Source organism: Bombina bombina, chromosome 11, assembly GCF_027579735.1.
Source record: "Bombina bombina isolate aBomBom1 chromosome 11, aBomBom1.pri, whole genome shotgun sequence".
Taxonomy (NCBI): domain Eukaryota; kingdom Metazoa; phylum Chordata; class Amphibia; order Anura; family Bombinatoridae; genus Bombina; species Bombina bombina.
This window is the reverse complement of record NC_069509.1, coordinates 37,355,238-37,375,511: the sequence shown is the minus strand read 5'-3', so window position 1 is coordinate 37,375,511 and position 20,274 is coordinate 37,355,238. Positions and strand designations below refer to the sequence as shown.

Here is a 20,274-nt window from a genome sequence, read left to right as displayed (position 1 = left end):
GTAATTCACTAGGGGAACGCATGGGAATGAGTTCCTGCACAATGCCGCCCCCTGCAGATTCACGGCCAATCGGCTGCTAGCAGGGGGTGTCAATCAGCCCAATCGTATAGGATCAAGCAGATTGCAGACCGCAGCCTCAGAGGCAGCGGACCAGTTATGGAGCTGCGGTCTTAAGACCACTGCTTCATAACTGCTGTTTCCGGCTAGCCCGAAGGCTCACAGAAACAGGGGCATCAAGCTCCATTCAGAGCTTGATAATTAGGCCCCATGGTGTTAACATTTCTGTGTGACTTGCTCTGGGGTTATTTAGCTCCCCTCAGCAGGAATAAGACAATTGCACCTTACCTGGGTGAGACTCTGTGACAGAGGAAGATTAATGCTTTCATTAACCAAAGTGTGTAGATTATATACAAATAAATACAGTGTGTAAATATAAAACAATATTAATTGTAAGGGGGGTGGAAGTCTTGGTGAGTTCCCACACTTTTTTTTGTTGGACTTGACCCCTGCTAATGTCCATAGCCTACCTAGTTTAGTTAAACACATTGCTAAAATCTTACTCGAGAGCCACAGTACAGTTTTTATTTTTTTAATCTGTGTTTAACACTTTTGTGGGGTTAATTGCATTGACCTAGATTCAATAAAAACTATTATGTCCTGGGAAAAACCTCCCGGGAAACATCTCAACTCAAAAATTGTACAATTGTTAAATATATGTAAGCGCCCCTTGTTACTGTTGCAAGTTGGTCAGCTCCTTTGAAATAAATAGAACGGGTTCTATCTTGAACATCAAATAGACAGTGACACCTGGATTTAGTTAGAAAGTCCAAATCTTTATGTATCTATCTATCTTGTAGCTGTTCACAACTCACTGCATCAAACAAGTCATACAGTGATGGAAATGGCTTCATAAAAATGCCTTTGTAGATCATTCATATAATTAGTTAATATTGTTATGTTACTGTGTCTCCTTAACACAAGACTCCCACCCTGATCAGATTGTGGCTTTTGTCTGTGGTTATTGCTCTCATCCCTAAATCTTGTATCGCTGTATGAATTTCGCCTTAAGCAAAAAAAACACGTCGTTGGCAACTGAGCAAATCTGGTATTTCTACTACCAGGTTACATTGTTTCTGTGAACACAACTGTAATTAGTTTCTGTAATCATTAACAAATGCTTACAGATCAAATAAATAACCTCAGCACAGCAATAATTAGTAAATCATTTCCCCAGATTTCGTAACATTGTACATTCTGCAGTAATGGGCCGTTGTACCCACTGCCCCAAATTCATCATCTGTTTCTTTTTCACATTCGCACCTCATTTCACATTCTCATGCCAGCCTCTCTTCTAATCGCTCTCCTCTCCATGTCCCTCTCTACATCTCCCAGCTCTCCCCTCCTTTTCTCTCCTCTCCCTCTTCCTAACCCCATCTATATTTACTCAGGTTTCCATTCCCCTTTTCCAATTTCACTCATATTCCTTTTCCTTCTCACTCTTCTCTTCCGATCTCTTCTAATCTCCTGTCCCATTCCCATCTCTTCTCCTCTCCCTTTCCAGTCTATTTTACTCTCTACTTCCAATTTCTTCTACTCTTCCCATCCTTTCACATCTCCCCATCCCATCTCTTCCCCCGTCCCATATATTCTCCTCTCCCCTTCCTGTCTCTTCTTCTCCCCAAACCTTCATTTCTCTTCATCCTATCTCTTCTCCTCTTCTTGTCCCATTTCCTTTCCTTTACCATATATTCTCCTCTATCCTTTCTGTTTCTTTCCCCCTTATTATCCCTTCACTTCTCCCCTTCCCATCTCTTCTCCTCTACTCTACATTCTTGCCTCTCTCTCTCTCCTCTTCCCTTCCTGTCTCTTCTACGTCTCCCCTTTCCATCTCTTGCCCTCGTCCTTTCCATTCCCATCTCTTCTCCTCTACTCTACATTCTTGCCTCTCTCTCTCTCCTCTTCCCTTCCTGTCTCTTCTACGTCTCCCCTTTCCATCTCTTGCCCTCGTCCTCTCCCTTCCCATCTCTTCTCCTCTCCCCTTCCAGTTTCTCTTCTCCTACTGTCTATTCTTCCCTTCCAGTATCATCTCTTTTGTTACTTTCTGTCTCTTCACCTCTTCCTTTTTGTTCTCCCCTTGTTTTCTCCTCTCACCGTCTCGTTTCTTCTCCCCTACCATCTCTTCTTCTCTTTCTTCCTCATTCCTTTTCCACTTTCTGTCTCTTCACCTGTCTCCTTCCCTTCTCCTTTCCCCTTCCCACATCTTCTCCTCTCCCCTTATAATTTATTCTCATTTTCCCTTCCTGTCTATTCTCCCCTGCCCTTCCCATCTCTCCGCTTCTGCCCTTCCTGTCCATTCTCTACTACCCTTCCCGTCTCTTATACCATTTCCTGTCTGTTTACTAACAAGATGTGACTGCCCCAATTTGCTGTGAATCCTCCCCTGGATTACCCTGACTAAGCCTCCATCCTCCCTGTCATACATAGGCTTCTGGATATGCTGAGAAGTATGGTTTTGCACTTACAAGTTGGTTTATGTCCTTTTAATGAGAATTAGCAGGATAGGTGAAACACCCTGAGTTTAAAATAAGGTGACCACCTGACTGTGGTATTATCATTGGACATACTGTGCTGTGTTTCTTTCCAATCAAATGAAGGGTAGCCTAGTTTCAGATTATACAAACAGGCTCAGAGGGTGCCAGATTTATGTTGTACTATAAATGAATTAAGATTTTCACATTTGCTGGGATTTAAAAGTCTCTTTGTCAGTTCAAAGTGATAATGATCGTTCAGAAGTCCCACAATCCTTTGCAAATCAGTATCTCTCACTCTGTTGCCTATTCCTTTCTATGTCCTGCACACCCCCTCTCACTTGCTGCTCACCATCATAGCGCTGCAGGAAACGTCGTAATTTTGAAGGATAATCAGTTATGATCCCAGTAGCTCCATATTCTATGGCTCGTTGGTAGTCACTGTCCTGGTTCAGAACCCAAAGGTAAACCTAGAGAAGAGGAAGCAGACTTGGGTCAAGGCAAAAACGCATAGTGCAGAGAAATGCATACACAGCTTGTACTGTGCAGACCATAGTATGGCAGATGTGCACTACACACTACTAACAAAGTCCGACAAATGTGAGCAGAAGAGCACACAACTGGCACATATCTACAGGGTATGATGAACACAGGCACAGACATACACTGCATGATGCACTCAGATCTGCACTGCATGACAAACCTGTATTCCTCGATCCTGCAAATGCTGGAACAGTCCCTTGTTCATCATGAGCCTGAAAAGCAAGAACAGGTCTTAGGATCAAGGTGATTGGACAGAACACATTGCACTTTGCAAACACAATAACATAAATATAAACATCAGCAGAACCAATCAGAACAGACTCCTCCAGTCTGCTCTTTATTCTGATAAACTGAAAAGCTAATCTCTGGGATCCTTCCTTTCTCTTACTGTACTGGTCCCCACGTATCTACTGGAAGACCATTTTATGTATCAACTAGATCTATTATTAACAGTTGGTTAAGTTACTACGCATTTTTCTGCCGTCAAACTTCAAATCATGACCTACTTGTCTGGTATTGCTTGGCAACTAAAAATTATAGTGTCATACCTTTGTGCCATTACACTCTCTTCTCACCATCAAGCTAAAAACATCTAAGTCATGACGTCGTCATCAGTTTTGTGTCCTCCTGTCTTGGGATCAGCTGCTAATTTATACAAGTTCTTTTTGAGATACAGTTTTAACACCCAACCACACAACTGTTGATGTAGTTAGACTAGTCTGTATAATCTTAAAATTTATGATTCTCTGTTTATGCAGATGCCCACCATTCTGTTGGATTTCCCCGCTGTTTAGTTGCATTGCTTGACAACTTTTGAATAAGGGACACATTTGGCCCTATGCACTAGTTTTTGTGGCCCTCCAAGAAACAGAACTAAAATGTGTGCCATACTATTAGTGACACTAGGAAAAAAAATGAAGAAAAACGTGCGCTTTAGGCACTTTTGGTGGGTGGGCAAACAATGTTGCCACAACTCAAAAGAGCCCTCTGAGGGGGAGAACAATTGACAGATGATTCCCTGCAACCTTACCTAAATCTGGTCCTGTGATACTGGAGAAAATGTTATTATTGTGTGTTTAATAGCCAAAATTATGAATGGCTCTTAAAGTATCTAAAATATTGATGTGCCACCCTCATGTGTTAGGACATTGGGCATCACTGTTCTAGATCATAAAAACAAATACTTTGTATAATACAGATACACAGTATATGATATATATATAAATATATAAGAAATATATGCATGTGCAACTCACTTTTCTTGTAGATAAACCAGGAACCGATTCCTCATGAGTCTGTTGTTAGGAAAATATGTCCTGTGATAAGAGAGGAAAAACATCATGTGCACAATGATGGTGTATTAAGTTGTTATGCTGCCCTAGGCACTGGGAAATCAGCCCCCCCCCCCAATCAAACGCCAACAATATCCAGAGGCCAGGGACACATGGAGAAGAGAGCACAGGAGTGGGAATGTATCATGTTATATCACTATCCCTTAACATTTTCCCCTCTGTAAGTCCTGCTGCCCTAGGCACAATTACAGTTGGCTTTGTCCCCTGTCAATGAGCAAGAATAAAAGAGAGTGATGTATATAAGAGACCGCTCCCAGGGTAATGAGATTACAGATTGACTGGTTAGTGTGCAAGAGATTGGTGTAGCAGAGAGTGAATTGTCTATAAAGGACAACACAAAAACTGACCTGTTTATTATAGATGGCATGTAAGTTTCTACAACAGACTCCGGCAGGGAGACAAAGGGAAGAAGCCCAGTGTAATAGAGGAGAAGTACAGTAAATCCCCGGCGTGGGGTGAAAATTGATGGCATATCTGCATTCTAGAGAGAAAATAACCAAGAAAAGTGAGAGGGGTTTAAAGACCACATGAAAGATATAGAGAAACGAAAGACAGAGGAACAGAGAGAAAAAAAATAGAGGGACAGAGGGGGGGGGGGGGCGGGCAAAGGGAGAAGAACAGAGAGAGAGAAGGGGGGGGCAAAAAAAGAGAGGAACAGCAAGAGATGGAGGAATAAAGAGAGAGGAACAGAGATAGAGGGAGGACCAAAGAGAGAGGAACAGAGAGAGGGAGGACCAAAGAGAGAGGAACAGAGAGAGAGGGAGGACCAAAGAGAGAGGAACAGAGAGAGAGGGAGGACCAAAGAGAGAGGAACAGAGAGAGAGGGAGGACCAAAGAGAGAGGAACAGAGAGAGAGGGAGGATCAAAGATAGAGGAACAGAGAGAGGGAGGACCAAAGAGAGAGGAACAGAGAGAGGGAGGACCAAAGAGAGAGGAACAGAGAGAGAGGGAGGACCAAAGAGAGAGGAACAGAGAGAGAGGGAGGACCAAAGAGAGAGGAACAGAGAGAGAGGGAGGATCAAAGAGAGAGGAACAGAGAGAGAGGGAGGACCAAAGAGAGAGGAACAGAGAGAGAGGGAGGACCAAAGAGAGAGGAACAGAGAGAGAGGGAGGACCAAAGAGAGAGGAACAGAGAGAGAGGGAGGACCAAAGAGAGAGGAACAGAGAGAGAGGGAGGACCAAAGAGAGAGGAACAGAGAGAGAGGGAGGACCAAAGAGAGAGAAGAACAGAGAAAGAGGGAGGACCAAAGAGAGAGAAGAACAGAGAAAGAGGGAGGACCAAAGAAAGATGAACACAGAGAAAAAGGAACAAGGAGAGAGTGAGAGGAACAGAGAAAGAGAGGAACAAAGAGAGAGGGTTCCTTTACAGGAAGATGAGAGGGAGCAAATAAGAGGAGAACAAGGGAGAAGGAATTACATTATATATATATATATATATATATATATATATATAGATACTAGGAACAGGCTGAGCCATGTGCTTCTCACCTCTGCCCGACACTTTCTCATGATTGAGTCACTCATACTAGCCCAGATGGTCCTGTTCGTTCTCTGGTAGCGTTTAACCAAGTCTGATACCTTAGAAGATACAAAACAAAGCAAACTTATCAGCTTGTACAAGGCACAGTGCAGGGAAAACAGGGCACAAAAGGAATAATATAATGTGCGTCACCCAACTCCCTAACACTAACCTGTTCTCCTCTGTTCTCAGGTCCATCTTTCTTCACTATGCCTCAATCCCTCTCTTATAGCCCCTGCTATGTCCTAATTTACCTGTCCCTTTAAAACACTAATGGCTGTGGTTTCCATAAATCCTGTTGCCTTGTCTAATCTCTTTATTTCTCCCTTTCCTCAACTTTCAGATATCCCAACCCTTTATTTAGTAAGAGGTGAACATTAATTTAAGGGAAGCTGTATGGACACAACAAACTACAGTGTTATCTAACTGATTAGACACGGTAAAGGTAAAAGGTAACTGTTAGGATCCGGATCTGTTGCTAGACGCGGTTGCTATGTTATGTCATATTTTTAATGCGCCGCATAATTTTTTCATGTTCTATTTCGGTTCCTAGGAGGCGGTTACTAGCTGACAGCATATTTTTGACGAGTTGCGTCATTTCCGGGCGTCTTTTTTGCGTCAGACACTCGTTACCTTTTGCCGCCTTTTTCCTTTAAATACTTCTGGGGTTTTCTCATAGTTGCCTCATGGGTGTGCTAGTAATTTGTGTGCCTTTGATTTTTTACCTGTATCCTGTTTTTGACTACTCTCCTGTTACTCGATTTGGCTTCACCTTACCTGGCTGGCTTTAGACCTCTGCTTCCCTGTCTGACTTTGTGTTTGGATACTGAATTTGTACCTCAGCTGTCCGTCTGGTCTGAACTTAGCTTGTTGACTTTGCTTTGACCATTTGGGTCACTTCCTGACATTTCTTCTGTTTTGAGACTGAATCTCTCTGTCCCTGTTTGCCTGCCAATGGTTCCTAGTGCTATTCTACATATAGGTTTTTCTAATATAATTCCACCCAACGCTGGGATAAGAAGACTACTGGCCAGGATTGGTTTGATAGAAGAAATCTTTATAGCTCTAATAGCTCTTTATAGCTCATAAGAATTATAGCCAATTGTAAAGAATAATGAGAGGCTATCCTTACTCTGAAAGAGAATAAAAAGAAGACTGGTCCATGATCAGAGAGGATAAAATATAAACCAAACCATGTTAAGGGGAAATAATATGTAGAGAAAACCATGTTCAAGAGGAAGAAAACATAGACCAAGCCAAAGGGAAGAAATCACAGATAAACTCACTCACAGATGGAGAAAAGCAAGGGCCAAATCATGTTCATAGAGACAAATGCATAAACCAAGCCATGCTCTGGCTCAGACAAAACTAAGCATTAAATTAGTCATGTTAACAGGGAAGGTAGCAAAAGGCCAACTCTTGCTCAGAAAGAAGAAAGACCAACCCACAGAGGGAAGATATTGTAGATAAACCTATGTTTAGCTGGATGAATCTGTGAACTAACCTTTGCACAAATGGAAAAAAAACATAGATCAAGCCAAACTCAAAGGGGAGAAAATGTGGACCAACTAATGTTCAGAAGATATTGTAGGCCAATCCATACACAAAGGAAAGAAAGCATAGACCAACCAATGTTTAGAGTGAAGAAATTGTAGAATAACCCTTACTGAAAGGCTGAAAACATAAAAACACATGTTCAGAGGAAAACTCACACACTAACTCTTGCTCAATGGGAAACAATTTAGATCAACCCAAGCTTAGAGGGAATATATTGTAGACAAAGCTATGCTCAGAGGGAAGAAAGTGTGGACCAACAAATACTCAGTTGTTAGATATTGTACACCAACCTATGTTCAGAGTGAAGACATTGTAGACTAACCCATGCTGAAAGGATAAAGTGTAGACCAAGCTATGCTCAAGAAAAGAAAACATACACCAATCTGTGGTCAGGTGGAAGAAATTGTAGACCAAGCAATGGGAAGAAAGAAAAAAACTATAGTCCAAGCAATGCTTTGAGAGAAGAATGTGTAGACTGACCCCTGATAAAAGTGGGAAAAAATCAGTGGGAAGGAATAGGAAACCAAACCATGCTCAGGGACTGATAATCAAAAAAAACGCTGGCAGAAAGAAATCATGCAGAATTTTTGGGATTATTTGAGAGTCCTCACAGTACTGATGAGACCTTTTGGCCATCTCACCTGAGTGAGATCATTTTGGCTCATTGGGCCTCAGTAAAAAAAAAACATAGTAGACCAACCCATGTACAGAAGTCCAACACAGTAAGTTATACTGAAAGGTAACAAAGCATAGACCGACACATGTAAAGAGGGAAGCAAAAAAACAAGCTATGTCCACTGGGAACAAAATATAGACCAAGCTAGGTCAGAGGAAGCCATGCCAAAAGAGAGGAATGTGTAGACCAGCACATAGCATAGATTAACGTACTTAGAGGCAAGAAAAAAGAGATTAGACCGAGATGAGTTGTTTTGAATGATGGTAAAGCAGAGCAGAGAGTAGACAGGCTGTGTAGGAGATTTATATGTAAAGTAGAAACTTCTCCCAAAATGGTTCACTAAAGGCTACTACCAAAATAAAGATTTGTGGAAATGATATCTACTGTAAAAGTAAACATAGCCCTTAGAGAGAAAAGACAGACAACCTCTCTCTTCCATAGCCACATTATATTCTATAGATCTATATTAAATGATTTTGTTCATTTCTGATTGTGGACAGCTATGCCATCTTCATTACTTCTGTTATAGTAACAAAATGAATGGGCATTGTTTAGTAGAGGATGAGCAGAGATGGCTTATGAGGGTCAAGCTATTTTGTTAAAAACCTACAAAATACATTGGCTGTGGTTCTAATGTTTATCATCTATCTATCTATTTATCTATTGTATCTATCTATCTATCTATCTATCTATCTATCTATCTATCTATATATATATATATATATATATATATATATAAATATATATACATTATATATCTCACTATCTATCTATCTATCTATCTATCTATTGTATCTATCTATATATATATACATTATATATCTCACTATCTATCTATTGTATCTATCTATCTATATATACATTATCTATCTATCTATCTATTGTATCTATCTATCGTATCTATCTATCTATCTATCTATCTATTGTATCTATCTATCTATCTATCTATCTATACATTATATATCTCACTATCTATCTATCTATCTATCTATCTAATCTATCTAATCTATCTATTGTATCTATCTATATATACATTATCTATCTATCTATCTATCTATTGTATCTATCTATTGTATCTATCTATATATACATTATATATCTCACTATCTATCTTACTATCTATTTATCTATCATCTATCTATCTATCTATCTATCTATTGTATCTATCTATCTATTCTACATCTCACTGTCTATTCTATCTAGTCTATCTATTGTATCTATCTATTGTATCTATCTATATATACATTATATATGTCACTATCTATCTATATATACATTATATATCTCACTATCTATATATACATTATATATGTCACTATCTATCTATATATACATTATATATCTCACTATCTATATATACATTATATATGTCACTATCTATCTATATATACATTATATATGTCACTATCTATCTATATATACATTATATATCTCACTATCTATATATGCATTATATATCTCACTATCTATCTATATATACATTATATATCTCACTATCTATCTATATATACATTATATATCTCACTATCTATCTATATATACATTATATATGTCACTATCTATCTATATATACATTATATATCTCACTATCTATCTATATATACATTATATATGTCACTATCTATCTATATATACATTATATATCTCACTATCTATATATACATTATATATCTCACTATCTATCTATATATACATTATATATCTCACTATCTATCTATATATGCATTATATATCTCACTATCTATATATACATTATATATCTCACTATCTATATATACATTATATATCTCACTATCTATATATACATTATATATCTCACTATCTATATATACATTATATATCTCACTATCTATATATACATTATATATCTCACTATCTATATATACATTATATATCTCACTATCTATATATACATTATATATCTCACTATCTATATATACATTATATATCTCACTATCTATATATACATTATATATCTCACTATCTATATATACATTATATATCTCACTATCTATCTATATATACATTATATATCTCACTATCTATATATACATTATATATCTCACTATCTATATATGCATTATATATCTCACTATCTATCTATATATGCATTATATATCTCACTATCTATCTATATATACATTATATATCTCACTATCTATATATACATTATATATCTCACTATCTATATATACATTATATATCTCACTATCTATATATACATTATATATCTCACTATCTATATATACATTATATATCTCACTATCTATCTATATATGCATTATATATGTCACTATCTATCTATATATGCATTATATATGTCACTATCTATCTATATATGCATTATATATCTCACTATCTATATATACATTATATATCTCACTATCTATCTATATATGCATTATATATGTCACTATCTATCTATATATGCATTATATATCTCACTATCTATCTATATATGCATTATATATGTCACTATCTATACATTATATATCTCACTATCTATCTATATATGCATTATATATCTCACTATCTATCTATATATACATTATATATCTCACTATCTATCTATATATACATTATATATCTCACTATCTATCTATATATACATTATATATCTCACTATCTATATATACATTATATATCTCACTATCTATCTATATATGCATTATATATCTCACTATCTATCTATATATGCATTATATATCTCACTATCTATCTATATATACATTATATATCTCACTATCTATCTATATATACATTATATATCTCACTATCTATCTATACATTATATATCTCACTATCTATCTATATATGCATTATATATCTCACTATCTATCTATATATACATTATATATCTCACTATCTATCTATATATGCATTATATATCTCACTAACTATCTATATATACATTATATATCTCACTATCTATATATACATTATATATCTCACTATCTATATATACATTATATATCTCACTATCTATCTATATATGCATTATATATCTCACTATCTATATATACATTATATATCTCACTATCTATATATACATTATATATCTCACTATCTATATATACATTATATATCTCACTATCTATATATACATTATATATCTCACTATCTATCTATATATACATTATATATCTCACTATCTATATATACATTATATATCTCACTATCTATATATACATTATATATCTCACTATCTATCTATATATGCATTATATATCTCACTATCTATCTATATATGCATTATATATCTCACTATCTATCTATATATACATTATATATCTCACTATCTATCTATATATACATTATATATCTCACTATCTATCTATACATTATATATGTCACTATCTATATATACATTATATATGTCACTATCTATCTATATATGCATTATATATCTCACTATCTATCTATATATACATTATATATCTCACTATCTATCTATATATGCATTATATATCTCACTATCTATCTATATATACATTATATATCTCACTATCTATCTATATATGCATTATATATCTCACTATCTATCTATCTATACATTATATATCTCACTATCTATCTATATATACATTATATATCTCACTATCTATCTATCTATACATTATATATCTCACTATCTATCTATATATACATTATATATCTCACTATCTATCTATATATACATTATATATCTCACTATCTATCTATCTATACATTATATATCTCACTATCTATCTATATATACATTATATATCTCACTATCTATCTATATATGCATTATATATCTCACTATCTATCTATATATACATTATATATCTCACTATCTATCTATATATGCATTATATATCTCACTATCTATCTATATATGCATTATATATCTCACTATCTATCTATATATGCATTATATATCTCACTATCTATCTATATATACATTATATATCTCACTATCTATCTATATATACATTATATATCTTACTATCTATCTATATATACATTATATATCTCACTATCTATCTATCTATATATACATTATATATCTCACTATCTATCTATATATGCATTATATATCTCACTATCTATCTATATATGCATTATATATCTCACTATCTATCTATATATACATTATATATCTCACTATCTATCTATATATACATTATATATCTCACTATCTATCTATATATACATTATATATCTTACTATCTATATATACATTATATATGTCACTATCTATATATACATTATATATCTCACTATCTATCTATATATACATTATATATGTCACTATCTATATATACATTATATATCTCACTATCTATATATACATTATATATCTCACTATCTATATATACATTATATATCTCACTATCTATCTATATATACATTATATATCTCACTATCTATCTATATATACATTATATATCTCACTATCTATATATACATTATATATCTCACTATCTATCTATATATGCATTATATATCTCACTATCTATATATACATTATATATCTCACTATCTATCTATATATACATTATATATCTCACTATCTATATATACATTATATATCTCACTATCTATATATACATTATATATCTCACTATCTATCTATATATACATTATATATCTCACTATCTATCTATATATGCATTATATATCTCACTATCTATCTATATATGCATTATATATCTCACTATCTATCTATATATACATTATATATCTCACTATCTATCTATCTATACATTATATATCTCACTATCTATATATACATTATATATCTCACTATCTATCTATATATACATTATATATCTCACTATCTATCTATCTATACATTATATATCTCACTATCTATCTATATATGCATTATATATCTCACTATCTATCTATATATGCATTATATATCTCACTATCTATCTATATATGCATTATATATCTCACTATCTATCTATATATACATTATATATCTCACTATCTATCTATATATGCATTATATATCTCACTATCTATCTATATATACATTATATATCTCACTATCTATCTATATATGCATTATATATCTCACTATCTATCTATCTATACATTATATATCTCACTATCTATCTATATATACATTATATATCTCACTATCTATCTATATATGCATTATATATCTCACTATCTATCTATATATACATTATATATCTCACTATCTATCTATATATGCATTATATATCTCACTATCTATCTATATATACATTATATATCTCACTATCTATCTATATATGCATTATATATCTCACTATCTATCTATATATACATTATATATCTCACTATCTATCTATATATGCATTATATATGTCACTATCTATATATACATTATATATCTCACTATCTATATATACATTATATATCTCACTATCTATCTATATATGCATTATATATCTCACTATCTATCTATATATACATTATATATCTCACTATCTATCTATATATACATTATATATCTCACTATCTATCTATATATACATTATATATCTCACTATCTATCTATATATACATTATATATGTCACTATCTATCTATATATACATTATATATCTCACTATCTATCTATATATACATTATATATCTCACTATCTATCTATATATACATTATATATCTCACTATCTATCTATATATACATTATATATCTCACTATCTATCTATATATACATTATATATCTCACTATCTATATATACATTATATATCTCACTATCTATCTATATATACATTATATATCTCACTATCTATATATACATTATATATCTCACTATCTATCTATATATACATTATATATCTCACTATCTATCTATATATACATTATATATCTCACTATCTATCTATATATACATTATATATCTCACTATCTATATATACATTATATATCTCACTATCTATCTATATATACATTATATATCTCACTATCTATCTATATATACATTATATATCTCACTATCTATCTATATATACATTATATATCTCACTATCTATCTATATACATTATATATCTCACTATCTATCTATATATACATTATATATCTCACTATCTATCTATATATGCATTATATATCTCACTATCTATCTATATATACATTATATATCTCACTATCTATCTATATATGCATTATATATCTCACTATCTATCTATATATGCATTATATATCTCACTATCTATCTATATATACATTATATATCTCACTATCTATATATACATTATATATCTCACTATCTATCTATATATACATTATATATCTCACTATCTATCTATACATTATATATCTCACTATCTATCTATACATTATATATCTCACTATCTATATATACATTATATATCTCACTATCTATCTATATATACATTATATATCTCACTATCTATATATACATTATATATCTCACTATCTATATATACATTATATATCTCACTATCTATCTATATATACATTATATATCTCACTATCTATATATACATTATATATCTCACTATCTATCTATATACATTATATATCTCACTATCTATATATACATTATATATCTCACTATCTATATATACATTATATATCTCACTATCTATCTATATATACATTATATATCTCACTATCTATCTATACATTATATATCTCACTATCTATCTATATATGCATTATATATGTCACTATCTATATATACATTATATATCTCACTATCTATATATACATTATATATCTCACTATCTATCTATATATACATTATATATCTCACTATCTATCTATATATACATTATATATGTCACTATCTATCTATATATACATTATATATCTCACTATCTATCTATATATACATTATATATCTCACTATCTATCTATACATTATATATCTCACTATCTATCTATATATGCATTATATATCTCACTATCTATCTATATATACATTATATATCTCACTATCTATCTATATATGCATTATATATCTTACTATCTATCTATATATGCATTATATATCTTACTATCTATCTATATATGCATTATATATCTCACTATCTATCTATATATGCATTATATATCTCACTAACTATCTATATATACATTATATATCTCACTATCTATCTATATATACATTATATATCTCACTATCTATCTATATATGCATTATATATCTCACTATCTATCTATATATACATTATATATCTCACTATCTATCTATATATGCATTATATATCTTACTATCTATATATACATTATATATCTCACTATCTATCTATACATTATATATCTCACTATCTATCTATACATTATATATCTCACTATCTATCTATATATGCATTATATATCTCACTATCTATCTATATATACATTATATATCTCACTATCTATCTATATATACATTATATATGTCACTATCTATCTATATATACATTATATATCTCACTATCTATCTATATATACATTATATATGTCACTATCTATCTATATATACATTATATATGTTACTATCTATCTATATATACATTATATATGTTACTATCTATCTATATATACATTATATATGTTACTATCTATCTATATATACATTATATATGTTACTATCTATCTATATATACATTATATATGTTACTATCTATCTATATATACATTATATATCTCACTATCTATCTATATATACATTATATATGTCACTATCTATCTATACATTATATATCTCACTATCTATATATACATTATATATCTCACTAACTATCTATATATACATTATATATCTCACTATCTATCTATATATACATTATATATCTCACTATCTATCTATATATACATTATATATCTCACTATCTATCTATATATACATTATATATCTCACTATCTATATATACATTATATATCTCACTATCTATCTATATATGCATTATATATCTCACTATCTATCTATATATGCATTATATATCTTACTATCTATCTATATATGCATTATATATCTCACTATCTATCTATATATGCATTATATATCTCACTATCTATCTATATATACATTATATATCTCACTATCTATCTATATATACATTATATATCTCACTATCTATATATGCATTATATATCTCACTATCTATCTATACATTATATATCTCACTATCTATATATGCATTATATATCTCACTATCTATATATACATTATATATCTCACTATCTATATATACATTATATATCTCACTATCTATATATACATTATATATCTCACTATCTATATATGCATTATATATCTCACTATCTATCTATATATACATTATATATCTTACTATCTATCTATATATGCATTATATATCTCACTATCTATCTATCTATATATACATTATATATCTCACTATCTATCTATATATGCATTATATATCTCACTATCTATCTATATATACATTATATATCTCACTATCTATATATACATTATATATCTCACTATCTATCTATATATACATTATATATCTCACTATCTATCTATCTATACATTATATATCTCACTATCTATATATACATTATATATCTCACTATCTATCTATATATACATTATATATCTCACTATCTATATATACATTATATATCTCACTATCTATCTATATATACATTATATATCTCACTATCTATCTATATATACATTATATATCTCACTATCTATCTATATATACATTATATATCTCACTATCTATCTATATATACATTATATATCTTACTATCTATATATACATTATATATGTCACTATCTATATATACATTATATATCTCACTATCTATATATACATTATATATCTCACTATCTATATATACATTATATATCTCACTATCTATCTATATATGCATTATATATGTCACTATCTATCTATATATACATTATATATCTCACTATCTATCTATATATACATTATATATGTCACTATCTATCTATATATACATTATATATCTCACTATCTATCTATATATGCATTATATATCTCACTATCTATCTATATATACATTATATATGTCACTATCTATCTATATATACATTATATATCTCACTATCTATATATACATTATATATCTCACTATCTATATATACATTATATATCTCACTATCTATCTATATATACATTATATATCTCACTATCTATCTATATATACATTATATATCTCACTATCTATCTATATATACATTATATATCTCACTATCTATCTATATATGCATTATATATCTTACTATCTATCTATATATACATTATATATCTCACTATCTATCTATATATGCATTATATATCTCACTATCTATATATACATTATATATCTCACTATCTATCTATATATACATTATATATCTCACTATCTATATATACATTATATATCTCACTATCTATCTATATATGCATTATATATCTCACTATCTATCTATATATACATTATATATCTCACTATCTATCTATATATACATTATATATCTTACTATCTATATATACATTATATATGTCACTATCTATATATACATTATATATCTCACTATCTATATATACATTATATATCTCACTATCTATATATACATTATATATCTCACTATCTATCTATATATGCATTATATATGTCACTATCTATCTATATATACATTATATATCTCACTATCTATCTATATATACATTATATATGTCACTATCTATCTATATATACATTATATATCTCACTATCTATCTATATATGCATTATATATCTCACTATCTATCTATATATACATTATATATGTCACTATCTATCTATATATACATTATATATCTCACTATCTATATATACATTATATATCTCACTATCTATATATACATTATATATCTCACTATCTATCTATATATACATTATATATCTCACTATCTATCTATATATACATTATATATCTCACTATCTATCTATATATACATTATATATCTCACTATCTATCTATATATGCATTATATATCTTACTATCTATCTATATATACATTATATATCTCACTATCTATCTATATATGCATTATATATCTCACTATCTATATATACATTATATATCTCACTATCTATCTATATATACATTATATATCTCACTATCTATATATACATTATATATCTCACTATCTATCTATATATGCATTATATATCTCACTATCTATCTATATATACATTATATATCTCACTATCTATCTATATATACATTATATATCTCACTATCTATCTATATATGCATTATATATCTCACTATCTATCTATATATACATTATATATGTCACTATCTATATATACATTATATATCTCACTATCTATATATACATTATATATCTCACTATCTATATATACATTATATATCTCACTATCTATCTATATATACATTATATATCTCACTATCTATCTATATATACATTATATATCTCACTATCTATCTATATATACATTATATATCTCACTATCTATCTATCTATCTATCTATCTATCTATCTATCTGTCTGTCTGTCTATAAAATTGGTTTAATGTTCTTAGGTGTGTTTGTGGAACCCCAGGATTTTAGGCAGCCTCTGTATCATTAGTTATTGAGTCCGCTGAGCACACAGACTAGTTATTGCGCTACATTGTGCTTGTGAGGTGTTTCTCTCTGCATATGTTTCTGGGATTTACATGCGCTATGGAACACATTCTGCACGTGCTGCACATTACAGTTTGCTGTTTGACTTGTTTGCCTAAATGCTGCGTATAGTGAATTACTATCAAGATAAAAGATAATACCACAGGCCTATTACAGACTTTTGGGGCTGCTCTCAAACCATCCTCTAGAAAAACTTGTACAGAAAATTACTATTAAGTCTATGGAGATTTCTGTAGACAGTGCGACCCCTGTGAACTAAATATTGGTTCTTTTATTGGTACATTTGTTAGGGTTTTGGGTTTCAGTGCACAAGCAGTATATGATGACTTTGCACCAAGGCTGAGAGTGACATTAATCCGGCCCCTAGAGGGAGAATAATTACAAACCCAGTGACCTTGCCACAAGACAAGTGACCACAAGAACAGATTGGGCAGCTGCCACATACATGCAACATACCCAATGCTAGCGAGCTGAGCAAGGTATACTGTCCTCAAACTCACTGTGCTGCCACATACATGCAACATACCCAATGCTAGCGAGCTGAGCAAGGTATACTGTCCTCAAACTCACTGTGCTGCACATACATGCTACATACACAATGCTAACGAGCTGAGCAAGGTATACTGTCCTCATACTCACTGTGCTGGCACATACATGCAACATACCCAATGCTAGCGAGCTGAGCAAGGTATACTGTCCTCAAACTCACTGTGCTGCCACATACATGCAACATACACAATGCTAGCGAGCTGAGCAAGGTATACTGTCCTCAAACTCACTGTGCTGCCACATACATGCAACATACACAATGCAAGCGAGCTGAGCAAGGTATACTGTCCTCAAACTCACTGTGCTGCCACATACATGCAACATACACATTGCTAGCGAGCTGAGCAAGGTATACTGTCCTCAAACTCACTGTGCTGCCACATACATGCAACATACACAATGCTAGCGAGCTGAGCAAGGTATACTGTCCTCAAACTCACTGTGCTGCACATACATGCAACATACACAATGCTAGCGAGCTGAGCAAGGTATACTGTCCTCAAACTCACTGTGCTGCCACATACATGCAACATACACAATGCTAGCGAGCTGAGCAAGGTATACTGTCCTCACACTCACTGTGCTGCACATACATGCAACATACACAATGCTAGCGAGCTGAGCAAGGTATACTGTCCTCAAACTCACTGTGCTGCACATACATGCAACATACACAATGCTAGCGAGCTGAGCAAGGTATACTGTCCTCAAACTCACTGTGCTGGCACATACATGCAACATACACAATGCTAGCGAGCTGAGCAAGGTATACTGTCCTCAAACTCACTGTGCTGCACATACATGAAACATACACAATTCTAGCGAGCTGAGCAAGGTATACTGTCCTCAAACTCACTGTGCTGGCACATACATGCAACATACACAATGCTAGTGAGCTGAGCAAGGTATACTGTCCTCAAACTCACTGTGCTGGCACATACATGCAACATACACAA

General features: G+C 31.5%; 1 protein-coding gene across 1 annotated transcript in view; it reads right to left on the bottom strand.

The window, feature by feature from the left end:
- Positions 1–812: 812 nt before the first annotated feature.
- Positions 813–20,274, bottom strand: part of GDPD3 (glycerophosphodiester phosphodiesterase domain containing 3) — a 39,900-nt gene continuing 20,438 nt past the window's right edge. The window contains exons 6-10 of the mRNA XM_053694625.1: positions 5,912–6,001; positions 4,771–4,904; positions 4,328–4,387; positions 3,232–3,283; positions 813–2,998 (exon numbers count right to left, since the gene is read on the bottom strand). Coding sequence (XP_053550600.1) covers positions 2,813–2,998; positions 3,232–3,283; positions 4,328–4,387; positions 4,771–4,904; positions 5,912–6,001 — 522 coding nt within the window. The 3' untranslated portion in view covers positions 813–2,812. The remainder of the gene's footprint in view (positions 2,999–3,231; positions 3,284–4,327; positions 4,388–4,770; positions 4,905–5,911; positions 6,002–20,274) is intronic.